Below are 19,864 nucleotides of genomic sequence, written 5' to 3' on the forward strand. Positions count from 1 at the left end.
AAAATTTGAAAAATATTCTGTTCCTGGTTTGAAAGGGTTATTTCCTATTTAATTGAGCGATACTTACCTTAAAAGTAGTTGTTACATCCCAGAAGCTTTGTTTTTGTGGCTGCCGCAAACTATATTGAATTGGTTGAGACTCGATGAGATATTCATTGAAAAACTAAAGCAAAATATGTGGCAGGATATCCCTCCGACAAGTTTTTGCAGTTTAATAAGCTTTCTCCATGTTTTTGTGATTGATCCAATTAGGAAATGGCATCTATAACCCAAGAACAAAAATTGTGTTACACAGGGCAATTGAAAGAGTACTAAATATGTTTGTTTGTTTGTTTACTATATTTATATATCACCCCTCTCAGCCCACAGGTGACTAAAACATCCTAATTGTGCCAGCCTGGTAAAACTTCTTGAATGTGCCAGCTTATCCTATTCCAGCTCGTACGACGTCATTTAACCTCTCTGTGGCTTCAATGTCCTCTTTTGCCCAGGATGCCAAAACGTTCAAAGGGGCGAAGCCACCCATCACAACTCCCTGGATCAGATAAAAAGCATAAAGGGAAAAAGGAGCGTAGCCAAGGTGAGTCTACAAGTGAGTCTATGCCAGGTGCTACAATGGGGACAAATGCAAGATACTCCACTTTGGCAGGAAAAACAAAATGCAAAGACACAGAATGGGGGACGATGCCTGGCTCGAGAGCAGTACATGTGAAAAAGATCTTGGAGTCCTCGTGGACAACAAGTTAAACATGAGCCAACAATGTGATATGGCGGCAACAAAAGCCAATGGGATTTTGGCCTGCATCAATAGGAGCATAGTGTCTAGATCTAGGGAAGTCATACGACCCCTCTATTCTGCTTTGGTTAGACCACACCCGGAATATTGTGCTCAATTCTGGGCACCACAATTCAAGAGAGATATTGACAAGCTGGTTGGACTGCGAGAAGATCCAACCAGTCCATCCTCCAGGAAATAAAGCCCGACTGCTCACTGGAGGGAAAGATACTAGAGACAAAGTTGAAGTACTTTGGCCACATCATGAGGAGACAGCAAAGCCTAGAGAAGACAATTATGCTGGGGAAAGTGGAAGGCAAAAGGAAGAGGGGCCGACCAAGGGCAAGATGGATGGATGGCATCCTTGAAGTGACTGGACTGACCTTGAGGGAGCTGGGGGTGGTAACGGCCGACAGGGAGCTCTGGCGTGGGCTGGTCCATGAGGTCACGAAGAGTCGGAGATGACTGAACGAATGAACAACAACATTGACAAGCTGGAATGTATCCAGAAGAGGGCAACTATAATGATCAAGGGTCTGGAGAACAAGCCCTATGAGGAGCGGCTTAAGGAGCTGGGCATGTTTAGCCTGAAGAAGAGAAGGCTGAGAGGAGATATGATAGCCATGTATAAATATGTGAGAGGAAATCACAGGGAGGAGGGAACAAGCTTGTTTTCTGCTTCCTTGGAGACTAGGACACAAAACAATGGCTTCAAACTACAAGAGAGGAGATTCCATCTGAAAATTAGGAAGAACTTCCTCACTGTGAGAGCTGTTCAGCAGTGGAACTCTCTGTCCCTGAGTGTGGTGGAGGCTCCTTCTTTGGAAGCTTTTAAACAGAGGCTGGATGGCCATCTGTCAAGGGTGATTTGAATGCAATATTCCTGCTTCTTGGCAGAATGGGGTTGGACTGGATGGCCCATGAGGTCTTTTCCAACTCTTTGATTCTATGATTCTATGCTTTAGCTCAGAGTAAATATATGCCACAATATTGAAATATGCAGCTGCCTCTGAGTTTAGTGGAGTCTCCTCCTTTGGGGCCCATCCAGCTCCAACTGAGGTCCAGGTTATATGACAGGCGTCCTTTTTGCACATGAACCCACCTATGCTTTGCAACCTACAAAAGGGGTTGGAAGCATAGCTATTGTTTCACCATCTTCAATTCTTCAGGCTGAACCAACCAAGTTCCTAAGCTGCTCCTCGGAGGGATTCAGGGCTTCCTGGGCTTCAACGCCCTTCTTGAATGACTATCATAATATCATAGGCTTGGAAGAGACCATAAGGGCCATTTAGCCCAACCCTCTGCCAAACAAAAAGACACAGTCAAAGCATTCCCAACAGACAGCCATCCAACTTCTGTTTAAAGACCTCCAAGAGACCTCACCAGACACCTAGCTGGCATGATATTCCACTGCCTAACAGCTCTTACCCTCAAGATGTCTTTCCTAATGTTTTGGTGGAATCGCTTTTCCTCCAATTTGAATCCATTGCTCCTTTGATTCTTGGTCTCAAGAGTGTCATGCGGGTAGAAGGGAGAGTAAAACACACACACACAACACCCCTGTTAGGTAGGGACGTGAATCAATCCTCTTACATCCTCCTCCAGCGGCTCAACATGACAGACTGCCTCACCTCATTGGCTGAGTGGCCAAAGCAGGGCCAGGGCTCTCGTTGGATCTCCTCCTGTCTTGCTGACGTCATAGCCAATCATTTATTTATTTTTGTCATGTCAGGAGCGACTTGAGAAACTGCAAGTCGCTTCTGGTGTGAGAGAATTGGCCGTCTGCAAGGACGTTGCCCAGGGGACGCCTGGATGATTTGATGTTTTTTTTATTATCCTTGTGGAAGGCTTCTCTCATGTCCCCACATGAGGAGCTGGAGTTGATAGAGGGAGCTCATCCACCTCTCCCTGGATTTGAACCTGCAACCTGTCGGTCTTCAGTCCTGCTGGCACAGGGGGCTCCATAGCCAATCATAACAAAGCCGGTTCAGGGGGTGGGCATCAGAACCTTTGAATCTGAGAGCTATATATTCTGTATTTACCTGCCTAGCAGACATGTCGATTTGTTGGCAGATTACTGCAATCGTCATCCTTTCCAGCTGGAATGAAATAAAACCTCGGTGGCTTTCTCTTCAACTTGGTGAGATCTATTCTGGAATACTAGCTTCTTTTTCTCACCAGGCTAAATCCACGATGGCTTGGATCTCACTATCCATAGCCATTCTAAATTGCTCAACAACAAAATCATCCCCGACAGATGGTCATCTAGCTTCTGCTTAAAAGTTTCCAATGAAGGAGACTCCACCACACTCCAGAGCAGAGAGTTCCACTGCTGAACAGCACTTACAGTCAGGAAGTTCGTCCTAATGTTCAGATGGAATCTCCTTTCTTGTAGTTTGAAGCCATTGTTCTGCGTCCTAGTCTCCAGGGCAGCAAAAACAAGCTTGCTTCCTCCTCCCCATGACTTCCCCTCACATATTTATACATAGCTGTCATGTGTCTCCTCTCAGCCTTCTCTTCTTCAGTCTAAACATGCCCAGCTCTTTAAGCCGCTCCTCATAGGTCCTGTAGTTCTGTTGATGCCCAGAATCATAAGATCATAGCACTGACCCATCCAATCCAGTCCCAGGGATCAGTGCTATGGAATCCTGGAAGTTCTAGTTGCAAAGTATTGCTTCCTCATCAAACTACAACTCCCAGGATTCCATAGCATTGAGACATGGCAGCTAAAGTGGTGTCACACTGCATTAATTCAACAGTGTGGATGCATCCCGAAAAAAACAAAACCTGCAAAGAGCTTCCGTTAATCTTCCAACTTCATAGTCTTCTTCTGGAAGGGGAATGATTGTGCCAGCTTGGCCATGACAGCATAGAATAGGTGTCTCCTCTTTCTTCTCCTTGAATCGAAGGAAGCCCGTTGATTGCCTTCTTTGTTTAAGGATTGGCTCTTTCCTTTGCAGGCACCTCATTTTGGAAGAACTTCTTCAGGGGTCAGCCTGCTCGCCCTTCCTCCGAAACCCCAGACCAAACCACACTGCAGAAGTATCTGGAGAAAGGTGAATACCCCGTCTTCCAGGCTGTGCCAATGTTTGAGAGCAACTTCTTCCAGGTAAGGGGTGTTGGAGGGAAATGGGCCATGTGGTGGGTGGCATTGGACCACACAGGAGGGCATAGCATTTTCAGCGAAGTCCTACAATGAGCCTTCAAGTCGTTTCCAACATATGGAGATCCTTCAAGGGACTGAATTGCATTATATGACCGTATAATGTAGTTTCAAAGAGCATAGATGGGACCTAAGAGAGCATCCACACTGTAGAATTAATGCAGTTTGCCCACCCTCACCTCGCTTTAACTGCCATGCTCAATGCTATGGAACCATGGGAGTGCAATTTTGCAAGCTCTTTAGCCTTCTCTGCCAAATAGATAGCTAAAAGGGTGGCAATCTACATTAATTCTACACTGTAGGTCATCCATTCCAAGTTGGTAGCAGAACCTTTCATAGAGTGCATCTACACTGTCGAATTAATTCAGTTCTGATCCCACATAAATCACCATGGCCCAATGCTATGAAATCCTTGCCCCAATCTGTAGATGTAGATGAAGATAGAATCATAGAATCAAAGAGTTGGAAGAGACCTCATGGGCCATCCAGTCCAACCCCATTCTGCCAAGAAGCAGGAATATTGCATTCAAATCACCCCTGACAGATGGCCATCCAGCCTCTGTTTAAAAGCTTCCAAAGAAGGAGCCTCCACCACACTCTGGGGCAGAGAGTTCCACTGCTGAACGGCTCTCACAGTCAGGAAGTTCTTCCTTGTGAAGGGAAAACACCTCCATCTATCCATCTATGCATCCACCCATTCATCCATCCATCCACCCATTCATCCGTCCAGCCATCCACCCACTCACCCACACACCCACCCACACAGCCATCCATCCACCCACACACCCATCCACACATCCATCCATCCACCCACACACCCATCCATCCATCCAACCACCGATCTATCCATCAGGCCATCCATCCATCCATCCATCCATTCATCTATCTATCTTTCCACCTGTTTACTCACTTGGGCTACTTACTATTGGTACTTGGTTAGTTTCCAATACTAACCACTATACCAGAGGTCTAATGAAACCTCTCTGGGTTTTAAGGTGAATTTTAATTTAGTTGCAGCCCAACAATATCTGAAAAAATGAAATGCAAAGATACAGAATGGGGGACAATGCCTGGCTCGAGAGCAGTACGTGTGAAAAAGATCTTGGAGTCCTCGTGGACAACAAGTTAAACATGAGCCAACAATGTGATGTGGCGGCAAAAAAAGCCAATGGGATTTTGGCCTGCATCAATAGGAGCATAGTGTCTAGATCTAAGGAAGTAATGCTACCCCTCTATTCTGCTTTGGTTAGACCACATCTGGAATACTGTGTCCAATTCTGGGCACCGCAATTCAAGAGAGATATTGACAAGCTGGAATGTGTCCAGAGGAGGGCGACTAAAATGATCAAGGGTCTGGAGAACAAGCCCTATGAGGAGCGGCTTAGGGAACTGGGCATGTTTAGCCTGAAGAAGAGAAGGCTGAGAGGAGATATGATGGCCATGTATAAATATGTGAGAGGAAGCCACAGGGAGGAGGGAGCAAGCTTGTTTTCTGCTTCCTTGGAGACTAGGACGCAATGGAACAATGGCTTCAAACTACAAGAGAGGAGATTCCATCTGAAAATGAGGAAGAACTTCCTGACTGTGAGAGCCGTTCAGCAGTGGAACTCTCTGCCCCGGAATGTGGTGGAGGCTCCTCCTTTGGAAGCTTTTAAGCAGAGGCTGGATGGCCATTTGTCAGGGGTGATTTGAATGCAATATTCCTGCTTCTTGGCAGGGGGTTGGACTGGATGGCCCATGAGGTCTCTTCCAACTCTTTGATTCTATAATTCTATTATTCTATGAAAAGGGTGGCAATATACATTAATTATGTTCTAATCTACACAGCCTAAATCTAACAATCTACAAAAAGATGTAGATGAAGATGAAGATGGGATAACACCTCCATCTATCCATCTATCTATTCATCCATCCTTCCTTCTACCATCTATCCATCCATCTATCCATCCATTTATCTACTATCTATCCATCTATCCATCTATCCATCCATCCATCTACCATCCATCCATCCATCCATCCATCCACCCATCCATCCATCCATCCATCCATCCACCCATTCATCCATCCATCCACCACCCATCCATCCACCTACCCACCCATCCATCCATCCATCCATCCATCCACCCATCTATCTATCCATCCATCCACCCACCGATCTATCCATCTAGCCATCCATCCATCCATCTATCTTCCCACCTGTTTACTCACTTGGGCTACTTACTATTGGTACTTGGTTAGTTTCCAATACTAACCACTATACCAGAGGTCTAATAATAGAATCATAAAATCATAGAATCAAAGAGTTGGAAGAGACCTCATGGGCCATCCAGTCCAACCCCCTGCCAAGAAGCAGGAATATTGCATTCAAATCACCCCTGACAAATGGCCATCCAGCCTCTGCTTAAAAGCTTCCAAAGAAGGAGCCTCCACCACACTCCGGGGCAGAGAGTTCCACTGCTGAACGGCTCTCACAGTCAGGAAGTTCCTCCTAATGTTCAGATGGAATCTCCTCTCTTGTAGTTTGAAGCTATTGTTCCACGTCCTAGTCTCCAAGGAAGCAGAAGACAAGCTTGCTCCCTCCTCCCTGTGGCTTCCTCTCACATATTTATACATGGCTATCATATCTCCTCTCAGCCTTCTCTTCTTCAGGCTAAACATGCCCAGTTCCCTAAGCCGCTCCTCATAGGGCTTGTTCTCCAGACCCTTGATCATTTTAGTCGCCCTCCTCTGGACACATTCCAGCTTGTCAATATCCTCTCTGGGTTTTGAAACCTCTCTGGGTTTTAAGGTGAATTTTAATTTAGTTGCAGCCCAACAATATCTGTAGGGCGGATTAATGTTCAGTTCCGAACCTTCTCCCCAAAATGGATCTCACATCTTGGATAGCTCCTTTAAGGTTGGACTAAAACCCAAGGCAGATTCACCACCACCACCACCATCACCACTCCACTGGCATGGGAGACATCAGTAACTCCTGGACATTTGTGGGATATTGTGTCTCATTAGCTGCATCATACAACATGACTAGGATGAGGAAGGGTGAACATTTGTTTCTCTGACTCAGGCAGCACAATGACTGAGGACAGCACTGTTTATGACACTTATTTCAGATGCCTCTTTTTGTCCCTCTGCTCTACTTCAGCTTTGAAGAATCCCTAGCAACATTGTGAGGGCTACAGATAAGAAACATAAGGCAAGATTAGGTGGACCTTCCATCTTATCTGAAAGAGCTTCTCTTAGGTCGGGGGCCCTCAAACCTTTTAACCAGTGGGTTGGTTCATGCTCCTTCAGACTGTTAGGGGCCTTACTATAGTTTGTTGTTCTTGTTGTGTGCCTTCAAGTCATTTCAGACTCAGAGTGAAATGACTTGAATGCCATCACAGAATGTTCTCATCTACACAGCCTAAATTTAGCAATCTACAAAAAGATGTAGATGAAGATGAAGGGAAAACACCTCCATCTATCAATCTATCTATCTATCCATCTATCCATCTATCCATCAATCCATCAATCCATCAATCCATCCATCTACCATCTATCCATCCATCTATCCATCTATCTATCCATCCATCCAGCTATCTACTATCTATCCATTTATCCATCTATCCATCCATCCATCTACCATCTACCCATCCATCCATCAATCCATCCATCTATCCATCCATCTACCATCCATCCATCTATCTATCCATCCAGCTATCTACTATCTATCCATTTATCCATCTATTTATCCATCCATCTACCATGTATCCATCTATCCATCTATCCATCCATCCATCCATCCATCCATCCATCCATCCATCCAGCTATCTACTATCTATCCATCTATCTGGATTTTCCCCCTCTCTTTTTACTACCAACCTTTCTTTATTCCTTCTTTCTTTTACTTTCTTACTTCTGTCCCCACTGTCTCCATTTTGGAGGGAGCAAGAATGGGGTGGAGAGGATTCCTTTCATTTTGTGGAAATGTTTATGGTCCACAGGGCATAGTTTGAAGGCCCCTGTCTTAGGTTATTCTTTGATGGATCACCCTGGGTTTCCTCTCTGCCAGGTCAACAGCAGGGGCAAGCACGTGTTCTTCCACAACCACACCAACAAGGCCATTGTTGGGGTTGCTACCACCAACAACAAGCTCCCGTTGCCCAATGTACTGTTCATTGCTCGCCCAGTCGATGGCCGGTTCTCTCTTGGACCAAACCCGGGGGAACCAATACTGACCAGGTATGTACAGAGAGCCATTGCATTGATTGTGTAAGGAGTGGACAAAGGCTTCCTTATTGATAGTGTAGAGCAGGCATGGGCAAACTTGGGTCCTCCAGGTGTTTTGGACTTCAACTCCCACAATTCCTAACAGCCGGTAGGGACTCCATGAATGGTTCAATTGCAGACTTTTAAGCAGATATCTAAGGTGTTGAGGCTCAGCCTCAAATTTGGTTCAACACCTTGAATGATCCCTTCAAGATCTAGTCTAGTCTAGAGCAAAACTCAGAGGAGGGCGACTAAAATTATCAAGGGTCTGGAGAACAAGCCCTATGAGGAGTGGCTTAAGGAGCTGGGCATGTTTAGCCTGAAGAAGAGAAGGCTGAGAGGAGATATGATGATAGCCATGTATAAATATGTGAGAGGAAGCCACAGGGAGGAGGGAGCAAGCTTGTTTTCTGCTTCCTTGGAGACTAGGACGCGAAACAATGGCTTCAAACTACAAGAGAGGAGATTCCATCTGAACATGAGGAAGAACGTCCTGACTGTGAGAGCCGTTCAGCAGTGGAACTCTCTGCCCCGGAGTGTGGTGGAAGCTCCTTCTTTGGAAGCTTTTAAACAGAGGCTGGATGGCCATCTGTCAGGGGTGATTTGAATGCAATATTCCTGCTTCTTGGCAGAATGGGGTTGGACTGGATGGCCCAGGAGGTCTCTTCCAACTCTTTGATTCTATGATTCTATGACTTTATGTATAGTTTTAGTCATATCATGATTTGCATTTTTATCTGTTTTGCTTTTATAAATTGGCTTAAGTCCCAGGGTTTTTTTGGGGGGGGGGGGCGGAGGGGGGGGAGGCAATATACGAGGAAATTGATCATTGTTGTCATCATCACCAGCATCTTTTTCTTCTTTATTTTTCTCTTCTTATTCATTGTTTCTATTTGTTTCTGTTCTAATAAGTCCTTGTTTGGGGGGGGGGGGGGGGAATTGGGAAAGGAGGAAATCATAGAGTTGGAAGAGACCTTGTGGCCCATCCAGTTCAACCCCATTCTGCCAAGAAGCAGGAAAATCACATTTAAAGCACCCCCGACAGATGGCCATCCAGCCTCTGTTTAAAAGCCTCCAAAGAAGGAGCCTCCACCACACTCCGGGGCAGAGAGTTCCACTGCTTAACAGCTCTCACAGTGAGGAAGTTCTTCCTAATTTTCAGATGGAATCTCCTTTCTTGTAGTTTGAAGCCATTTTCCGCACCCTAGTCTCCCTCCCCTATATAAGTAATCAATGTTATTTATACCCCGCCACCATCTCCCCAATGGGACATAAAGGACCACAATGGCCATCCAGTTTAAACCCCATTCTGCTGTTGCCAGGCACAATTCAATAGTGAAAGTTGTTTCCATCTTGAAAGTTCTCCCTGGAATTGTTCCATCCAGGATGTTTCCCCACGTTGAACGGTCCCTCCTTGATGCTTCTGTCTTTTCTTGGTGTCCCCAGGGCCCTCCCTTTGAAATTTGTACGGTTCTCCATCCACGATCCCAAAAAGCGGGTCATCAAAATGAAGCTGATCAACAAGCGCTCGTATTACCTCCAACTTCACGCACCCAGGGGGGAGGAGAAGGGGCAATTTGACCGCTGGCTCTCCCTGGTCTACCTTCTCCACTACCCACCGACTTGCTACCTGAGCTCCACACCAAAGTCCTGCTCGACCATAGACGACCTGAGCATCGAGTTCATTTCAAGTGATGACGGGTCCATGAGCACAAGGACGGCTTCATGGGTTTGTACTGAGCTGGGGAATAGACAGGAGATAGGGACAGGAAGAGTATGGATGGGTATGTGCCTTCAATCCACTTGAGGACTTATGGTGACCGCATGCATTTCATAGAGATTTCTTAGGCAAGTAATACTCTCATAATAATAATAATAATAATAATAATAATAATAATAATAATGATAGGTACGGAATCCATAGAATAAGCAACATGAAAATCCAATGAATAGAACAGGAACTTGGCAAAACTTGAAATCCATTTGGAGAAACAAGACTGTCATTAAGTAACGACATTAACGAGAGTAAAGTGAAACTTTCCCTGGTATCAATATAAAGCCTTTCCTGGTCCCTGAAACGAAAGGAAAGCATTTTGCTTGCCTTTACAACTTGATAAGGCTTGGAAAATAATAATAATAATAATTATTATTATTATTATTATTATTATTATTATTATTATTATCAACAACAACAACAATGTTAAGGAGGAGGAGGAGGAGGAGGAGGAGGAGGAGGAGGAGGAGGAGGAGGAGGAGGAGGAGGAGGAGGAGGAGGAGGAGGGCTGGGGTAGGAGAGATGCTTTCCAACTGCAATGGAATATAATCCTATACAAAGAAGGCCAATCACATTTCCTGATATGTCTTTAGATACTTCAGTGCACAAACTATTGCCTATTTCTGTTGGAGTTCAACCTGTGATTATGTCTAATGATCAGGGTACTCTGAACGTTGGGGATGATAATGAGGTTCGTGTATCTAATAATGAGGTTGCTCTAGATCAGTAGTTCTCAACCTGGGGGTCAGCACCCCGAGGGGGGTTGCGAGGGTCACCAAAGACCATCAGAAAGCACAGCATTTTCTGTTGGTCATGGGGGTTCTGTGTGGGAAGCTTGGCCCAATTCTATCATTGGTGAGGTTTAGAATATTCTTTAACTGTAGGTGAACTATACATCCCAGAAACTACAACTCCCAAATGTCAATGTCTATTTCCCCCAAATTCTACTAGTGTTCACATTCTGGCATCTTGAATATTCATGCCAAGTTTGGTCCAGCTACATCATTGTTTGAGACCCCAGTGCTCTCAGAATGTAGGTGAACTACAACTCCAAATCTCAAGGTCAACGCCCACCAAACCCTTCAAGTATTTTCTCTTGGTCATGCGAGTTCTGTGTGCCAAGTTTGTTTCAATTCCATCATTGGTGGAGTCCAGAATGCTCATTGATTGTAGGGGAACTATAAATCCCAGCAACGACAACTCCCAAATGACAAAATCAATCCCCCCCAACCCCACCAGTATTCAAATTTCGGGCATTTGTGCCAAATTTGGTCCAGTGAATGAAAATACATCCTGCATATCAGATATTCATATGATGATACATAATAGTTGCAAAATTACAGTATTTTGTTTATTTATCGTGTCATGTACAACCAGAACACTGTATTACATTTCTAACAGAACAAAACAAACAAACAGATAAAAAAAACCCACAGATTTTGCAAACTTGGTAGTGGATTAAATGTCCTTTGACCAGTATCTGGCCACTTGGAGTGCTTCTGGTGTTGCCGCAAGAAGGTCCTCCATTGTGCATGTGGCAGGGCTCAGGTTGCATTGCAGCAGGTGGTCAGTGGTTTGCTCTTCTCCACACTCGCATTCGTGGATTCAACTTTGTGGCGCCATTTCTTGAGGTTGGCTCTGCATCTTGTGGTGCCAGAGCGCAGTCTGTTTAGTGCCTTCCAAGTCACCCAGTCCTCTGTGTGCCCAAGGGGGAGTCTCCCATCTGGTATCACCCATGGATTGAGGTGCTGGGTTTGAGCCTGCCACTTTTGAACTCTCGCTTGCTGAGGTGTTCCAGCGAGTGTCTCTGTAGATCTAAGAAAACTATTTCTTGATTTAAGTCGTTGACGTGCTGGCTGATACCCAAACAAGGGATGAGCTGGAGATGTTTCTGCCTTGGTCCTTTCACTATTGGCTGCTACTTCCTGGTGGATGTTAGGTGGTGCAATACCGGCTAAGCAGTGTAATTTCTCCAGTGGTGTAGGGCGCAGGCACCCCGTGATAATGCAGCCTGTCTCATTAAGAGCCACATCCACTGTTTTAGTGTGGTGAGATGTGTTCCACACTGGGCATGCGTACTCAGCAGCAGAGTAGCACAGCGCAAGGGCAGATGTCTTCACTGTATCTGGTTGTGATCCCCAGGTTGTGTCAGTCAGCTTTCGTATGATATTGTTTCTAGCACCCACTTTTTGCTTGATGTTCAGGCAGTGCTTCTTGTAGGTCAGAGAACGGTCCAGAGTGACTCCCAGGTATTTGGGTGCGCTGCAGTGCTCCAGTGGGATTCCTTCCCAGGTAATCCTCAGAGCTCGGGATGCTTGTCTGTTCTGAAGGATGCCTCAGGGGAGCGTGCTCGCTCCATCCATGTTCAACATCTACACAAATGACCAGCCACTGCCAGAAGGGACAGAGAGTTTCATCTATGCTGATGACCGTGCCATTACCGCTCAAGCAGGGAGCTTTGAGATGGTTGAGCAGAAGCTCTCCGAAGCTCTAGGTGCTCTTACTGCCTATTACAGGGAAAACCAACTGATCCCTAATCCATCTAAAACACAGACATGTGCCTTTCACCTTAAGAGCAAAATTACAGTTATGAAGTAGCAAGGGAAATAATTTTATGGTTGGGGGTCAACACAGCATGACGAACTGTATTAAGGGGTCACGGCATTAGGAAGGTTGAGAACCACTGCTTTAGATGCAGAGGAATGACAATGGGATGCCGGTTCAAAGTGACTTTTCTGAAACGGGTCAAGGAAGTGCGTGTCATCAGGTTCCTTTCTCTGAAATATCACCTGTAGCACCTGGGATGTATTGCTGGTCTCCCATCCAAGTACTCCAACCCCTGACCCTGCTTAGCTCCCAAGATCAGGCGAGATCTGATGCCTTTATATTAGGCATCGGCAAACTTCAGCCCTCCGGGTGTTTTGGACTCCAACTCCCACAATTCCTAACATACAGGAATTGTGAGTGTTGAAGTCCAAAACACCTGGAGGGCCAAAGTTTGCCCATAACTCGTATAAATCAAAGCACGTCTTCTACTTTGGGTTCCAGGTGACTGCCAAGTTTTCAAGGAAGACAGACTTTAAGAAGAAAGCTGCAGCCAAAAAGCTCGAACGGAGACCGAGTAGCAGCCACGCGGCAGAGGAATATACGGAAGAGATGCGACAAATACTCCAATCCATGCAGGCAGTGTCCAGGAGCACAACGGACGTGTTGGGAGTAGATGACAGCTATGAGACCTACGAAGCGAGCGTCGTTTCAAAGGCATCAGCCAGGTAAACCCAGTCCTCCATGTAGCTTATGGGCTTCCTTCCTAGTGGACTCATAAAACCTCTCTGTTGTTGTTGTTGTTGTTGTTGTTGTTGTTTATATCCCACTTTTTCACTCCACAAAGGATGCATAAAGCATGGGCAAACTTGGACCTTCCAGGTGTTTTGCATTTCAACTCCCACAATTCCTAACAGCCTACCGGCTGTTAGGAATTGTGGGAGTTGAAGTGCAAAACACCTGGAGGGTCCAAGTTTGCAATCCTGCCTCCATTTCATAGAATCATAGAATCAAAGAGTTGGAAGAGACCTCATGGGCCATCCAGTCCAACCCCATTCTGCCAAAAAGCAGGAATATTGCATTCAAATCACCCTCGACAGATGGCCATCCAGCCTCTGTTTAAAAGCTTCCAAAGAAGGAGCCTCCACCACACTCTGGGGCAGAGAGTTCCACTGCTGAACAGCTCTCACAGTCAGGAAGTTCTTCCTCATCTTCAGATGGAATCTCCTCTCTTGTAGTTTGAAGCCATTGTTCCATTGCGTCCTAGTCTCCAGGGAAGCAGAAAACAAGCTTGCTCCCTCCTCCTCCCTGTGGCTTCCTCTCACATATTTATACATGGCTATCATATCTCCTCTCAGCCTTCTCTTCTTCAGGCTAAACATGCCCAGCTCTTTAAGCCGCTCCTCATAGGGCTTGTTCTCCAGACCCTTGATCATTTGAGTCGCCCTCCTCTGGACACATTCCAGCTTGTCAATATCTCTCTTGAATTTATACATGGCTATCATATCTCCTCTCAGCCTTCTTTTCTTCAGGCTAAACATGCCCAGCTCCTTAAGCCGCTCCTCATAGGGCTTGTTCTCCAGACCCTTGATCATTTGAGTCGCCCTCCTCTGGACACATTCCAGCTTGTCAATATCTCTCTTGAATTTATACATGGCTATCATATCTCCTCTCCGCCTTCTCTTCTTCAGGCTAAACATGCCCAACTCTTTAAGCCGTTCCTCATAGGGCTTGTTCTCCAGACCCTTGATCATTTGAGTCGCCCTCCTCTGGACACATTCCAGCTTGTCAATATCTCTTTTGAATTGTGGTGCCCAATTGAATTGTGGTGCCCAATAATAACAATAATAATAGAGTAAAATAATAAATGTAATAATAACAATAAGAATGAATGTAATAACAACAACAACAACAACAATAATAATAATAAGGTAAAATAACAGTAAAATAATAAATGTAATAATAATACATGGAAAAAATATTAAATGTAATAATAATAGAATAAAAATAAATTTAATAATAATAATAATAATAATAATAATAATGACAACAACAACAACAGAGTAAAATAATAAATAACCCTGACTCGAGTATAAGCCGAGTTTGTAGAAACTTGGCTTATACTCAAGTATATACGGTAATTCTTAGTGATATAAACAAACCAGATAAGCAAAGTTAAAGTAGAAATTTTTGAACAGTGAACTAGGGAGTACTCTGTAGCATTTTAATTAATGGTTTAATCTACTTTTAAGGATTTGTTTTTAACAATTATATGTTTAATTCTATTTTAATGTTTATACGTTGCAGTTTTTGTGTGTGTTGGGTCTCATTTGAGAGAGGAAAGCAGAATAATGATGATGATGATGAGAATAACAACAAATACGTTTCCAAGCCCTGAATAGTGTTGATAGGTTGGAAACCATGCACCCCTCCAGATATTGCTGGACTATGACTCCCAGCATCCCCAAACATTCACTATACTGGCTGCTGGGTGTTATAGTGCAACATACAACCACAATTTGTGGCACCACAATTCAAGAGAGATATTGACAAGCTGGAATGTGTCCAGAGGAGGGCGACTAAAATGATCAAGGGTCTGGAGAACAAGCCCTATGAGGAACGGCTTAGGGAACTCGGCATGTTTAGCCTGAAGAAGAGAAGGCTGAGAGGAGATATGATAGCCATGTATTAATATGTGAGAGGAAGCCACAGGGAGGAGGGAGCAAGCTTGTTTTCTGCTTCCTTGGAGACTAGGACGCGGAACAATGGCTTCAAACTACAAGAGAGGAGATTCCATCTGAACATGAGGAAGAACTTCCTGACTGTGAGAGCCGTTCAGCAGTGGAACTCTCTGCCCCGGAGTGTGGTGGAGGCTCCTTCTTTGGAAGCTTTTAAGCAGAGGCTGGATGGCCATCTGTCAGGGGTGATTTGAATGCAATATTCCTGCTTCTTGGCAGAATGGGGTTGGACTGGATGGCCCATGAGGTCTCTTCCAACTCTTTGATTCTATGATTCTGTGATTCTATGAGAACAACAACAACTCCTTTTCCAAGCCCTGAATAGTGTTGATAGGTTGGAAACCATGCACCCCTCCAGATATGGCTGGACTATGACTCCCAGCATCCCCCAATGTTCACTATACCAGCTGCTGGTAGTTGTAGTGCAACATCCGGAAGGCCGCACGAATGCCAGCCCAGTTTTACGGCGTTCCGGGAGGATTAATCATAACTAGATAATTCTGGTGAAATGCAGCACGCATGTTAAGTGTCCTTACTGTTGTTGTCATTTCAGCTCAGAGTCTTTCTTATCGGACTTGTGTTTTCTTTCTTCGAACGAAAGCGTCGCCTCCGCTCTTATGGTTATGGCAGAATTTCCACTCCAGAAAGGTTTGTAGAAACGAAAGACACCAGCTGTATTCCTACCCTCTCAGGGTGCATCTGCAATGTAGAATTAATGCGGTTTGACACCACTTTGACTGCCATGGCTTACTCCTTACGGGATCCTGGGATTTATAGTTAGAGGCCTTGCAAAATTACAACTCCAAGGATGACATAGCATGGAGCTGTAGCTACATTGCATGACATTTCTGAGCCCAAAAATGCCCTTTAACAGCCCAGATTTGACGCCCTTCTGCCATCCTACTTTTCAAACTGTTTCTAAAATGTCCTAGTTTCTCTCTCTTCCTCCTGCTTATGTCTGCAGCCAACTCCACAGTCCACGTCTCACAAGCGTATAGCAGGGTTGGGAGGGGAATAGCTCTATAAACAAGCACCTTGGTATCCCTATGGATTAAAACTTGTGCGCCAGCTGCGCCCGTATCTTGGGAAGCCGGATCTGGCCACGGTGGTCCACGCTCTTGTTACATCCCGGATAGATTACTGCAATGCACTCTACGTGGGGTTGCCTTTGAAGACTGTTCGGAAACTTCAATTAGTCCAGCGGGAGGCAGCCAGGTTGCTCACCGGAGTGTCATACAGGGAGCACACCACCCTCCTGTTGTGTCAGCTCCACTGGCTGCCAATCCAGTTCTGAGCACAATTCAAAGTGCTGGTTTTGACCTACAAAACCCTATCATTCACAATCACCTGGACTAGGCCAGAACACATTCCCCAAATGAAGTTCTATATACAGTTAATGCATGACTCAGCATTTCCAATAGAAGCCCATTAGCAGTGCATGACTCAGCTATATTACATTACAATACATTGTAAAACCTGACACATCTGTTGAGGAGTTATGAAGGTGAAAGCATTACTTTTCATTCAACCCTCGTATATCCATAGCTTCTCACCATCAAACAGGGACAACAGTGAAAGACGTAGCCCTCATCATGCCTGTCCTTCTAGATCAGGTATGAGCAAACTTAAGTCCTCCAGGTGTTTTGGACTTCAACTCCCACAATTCCTAACAGTCTGTGGCTGTTAGGAATTGTGGGAGTTGAAGTCCAAAATACCAGGAGGGCCGAAGTTTGCCCATGCCTGCGATAGATCCACATCTCCACTTGCTTAACTCTTCAGTAGATATGTGTGATCACATGTCCATTAGAACTGTATTTCCCAAATAGTAATAATGTACAATGGAGTTATCAACAATGTGTTTCTATCTAAGAGTGCATCATCTACCTAACATGACTTGTGCCTGTTTTTTTTTTGTTCTTTCCCTTTTTTTAGATCAAAAAAAGGAAGAAAAAAAGAGTTTTAATATCATCAGTGTTTATACTGCTGTCTCCAAAACTATTGCTGAATCGAAAAATGCAAAGAAGAAAAACTAAATGCCAAACAGGAAGAAGGGTTTTTTTTTTCTGGATCGAAATGAAAGAAGAAAAGAAATGAAAGCGAGAGCCAAAGGTACATAATATAAAACCAAGCATTTTGAAGAGTAGAACAAATATTGAAACCCTATCTGGGAAAAGACCTTGATGACAATAAAGAAAACCCATCAGGAAAAATAAATCTGTTTTCTGCTGGTCTTTAAACATAATACAATGTTCAGAAGAACACAAAAATCTACCTAATTTTGGTCTGCATAGGTCCTTTCTACACTGCCATATAAAATCCAGATTATCTTCATTTAACTGGATTATAATGCAGTGTAGACTCACATAATGTGGAGTGTCCAGAGGAGAGCGACTAAAATGATAAAGGGTCTGGAGAACAAGCCCTATGAGGAACGGCTTAAGGAGCTGGGCATGTTTAGCCTGAAGAAGAGAAGGCTGAGAGGAGATATGATAGCCATGTATAAATATGTGAGAGGAAGCCACAGGGAGGAGGGAGCAAGCTTGTTTTCTGCTTCTGCAAGGACTTTGGCAAAAAAAGCCAATGGGATTTTGGCCTGCATCAATAGGAGCCTAGTGTCTAGATCTAAGGAAGTAATGCTACCCCCCTCTATTCTGCTTTGGTTAGACCACATCTGGAATATCGTGTCCAATTCTGGGCACCACAATTCAAGAGAGATATTGACAAGCTAGAATGTGTCCAGAGGAGGGCGACTAAAATGATCAAGGGTCTGGAGAACAAGCCCTATGAGGAGCGGCTTAAGGAGCTGGGCATGTTTAGCCTGAAGAAGAGAAGGCTGAGAGGAGATATGATAGCCATGTATAAATATGTAAGAGGAAGCCACAGGGAGGAGGGAGCAAGCTTGTTTTCTGCTTCCTTGGAGACTAGGACGCAGAACAATGGCTTCAAACTACAAGAGAGGAGATTCCACCTGCACATGAGGAAGAACTTCCTAACTGTGAGAGCCGTTCAGCAGTGGAACTCTCTGCCCCGGAGTGTGGTGGAGGCTCCTTCTTTGGAAGCTTTTAAACAGAGGCTGGATGGTCATCTGTCTGGGGTGATTTGAATGCAATATTCCTGCTTCTTGGCAGAATGGGGTTGGACTGGATGGCCCATTCTTTGATTCTATGATTCTATGATTCTATGATCTGCTTTGATAATCTGGATTATATGGCAGTGTAGAAGAGGCCTAAGTCTCTTTGATCCCTTTCACGCAGACCGTTTTTAAGCCAGGTGTCTCCCCTCCTAGATCTGGGCATATCATTATTTTGGTGTTAAGTGTAGTAACTTATATTTCTCCTTCTCTTTTTCCTCCTGAAAACCAAGGTGATCAGTTCTTCTTCCTCTCATCAACCTCCATAGTAGAAAACTATTATCTGCAAGGACTTTGGACTCCAGGACTCAGAAAATAGAAGATATAGCACTTGAAAAGGAGAGGAACTGGTGAAGATTCAGCAATAATAAAAATGCAGAAAAGAGAAAGATGCAAGGGAGAATTCTTTGACCGGGGAGGAATGTTGTTGTTGTCGTTGCTGTTGTTGCTGTTGTTGTTGTTTACCTGCAGTTTGGTGCCCCTGGAGTAGTGAAACCACGTTAGCCTGAGCTTTAAAGGAGATATCCAAGTTACTGGGCAGATTTAGAGAATGGCCTCCAACTTCTTGGAGAGATTCTGTCAGTCAACTTGCTGGAAAAACCATAAAAAGGTAAAAGGTAAAAGTTTTCCCCGTTAAGTCCAGTTGTGTCTGACTCTGGGGTGTGGTGCTCATCTCCATTTCTAAGCCGAAGAGCCGGCGTTGTCCATAGACATCTCCAAGGGAGGCGTTTTTCCCTTTGTCTACAAGCCCTTTTCGACAGGTGTTGGCCATTTAGTTCTCCAGTCAGGTACCTTTAGTCGGGGAAGCTCGTGTTGCGGTTGGCAGAGCAGGCCCCCCATTAACCACGTGGACAGTGGGGCTGAATTGGGAGAAATAGATGTTTGTGGTATTAGGACCAAACGTCCTATCCCAAAGGAGTCACCACTAAGTAAGCATCTGGCTGGATTGGGATAGGCTAGCATCATGTGCTTTGGTACAGGCCAGTTTGGTCAAGTATGGTGTGCATAAGTGGCCTCAGAGGCCCTTGGAAGGTGAAGCCACTTGGCCTCCTCGTGGCAGCCCTGTCCGGGGGCTCATTCTATGTCCAACCTCAGAGTTTGACCGCTGGGCAGGGACGGAGCTCTGGGCAGGCTGCCATGGTGGGGCCAAGGGGAAAGTGATGAAGGCTGAAAGCAGTCCTAGTTTGAGCTGCCAGTTGGGGCACATTCCATCAGTTTATCCCAATGGTGGCTTCCAGGAACTGCGGAACTCCCTGCTGCAGTGCAGACCAATTACCGGGCAGGGGTCCTCGATATCATTCATGACTGCATGGAATGCCGTTAACTTCCCGCCAGAGCGGTACCTATTGATCTACTCACATTAGAATTTTTTCAAACTGCTAGGTTGGCAGAAGCTGGGGTAGTGAGGAGGAACTCCCTGCTGCAGTGCAGACCAATTACCGGGCGGGGGTCCTCGATATCATTTATGACTGCATGGAACGCCGTTAACTTC

General features: G+C 45.0%; 1 protein-coding gene across 1 annotated transcript; it reads left to right on the plus strand.

The window, feature by feature from the left end:
• The first annotated feature begins 492 nt into the window (after positions 1–492).
• On the plus strand, positions 493–17,275 carry LOC137095940 (Golgi-associated RAB2 interactor protein 2-like). The gene is made up of 8 exons (XM_067463215.1): positions 493–580; positions 3,736–3,884; positions 7,990–8,159; positions 9,633–9,887; positions 11,920–11,935; positions 13,021–13,232; positions 15,796–15,890; positions 17,175–17,275. The coding sequence occupies exons 1-8, from the start codon at positions 493–495 to the stop codon at positions 17,273–17,275; spliced, it is 1,086 nt and encodes a 361-aa protein (XP_067319316.1).
• Positions 17,276–19,864: the final 2,589 nt, after the last annotated feature.

Source organism: Anolis sagrei, chromosome 1 (assembly GCF_037176765.1).
Source record: "Anolis sagrei isolate rAnoSag1 chromosome 1, rAnoSag1.mat, whole genome shotgun sequence".
NCBI lineage: Eukaryota > Metazoa > Chordata > Lepidosauria > Squamata > Dactyloidae > Anolis > Anolis sagrei.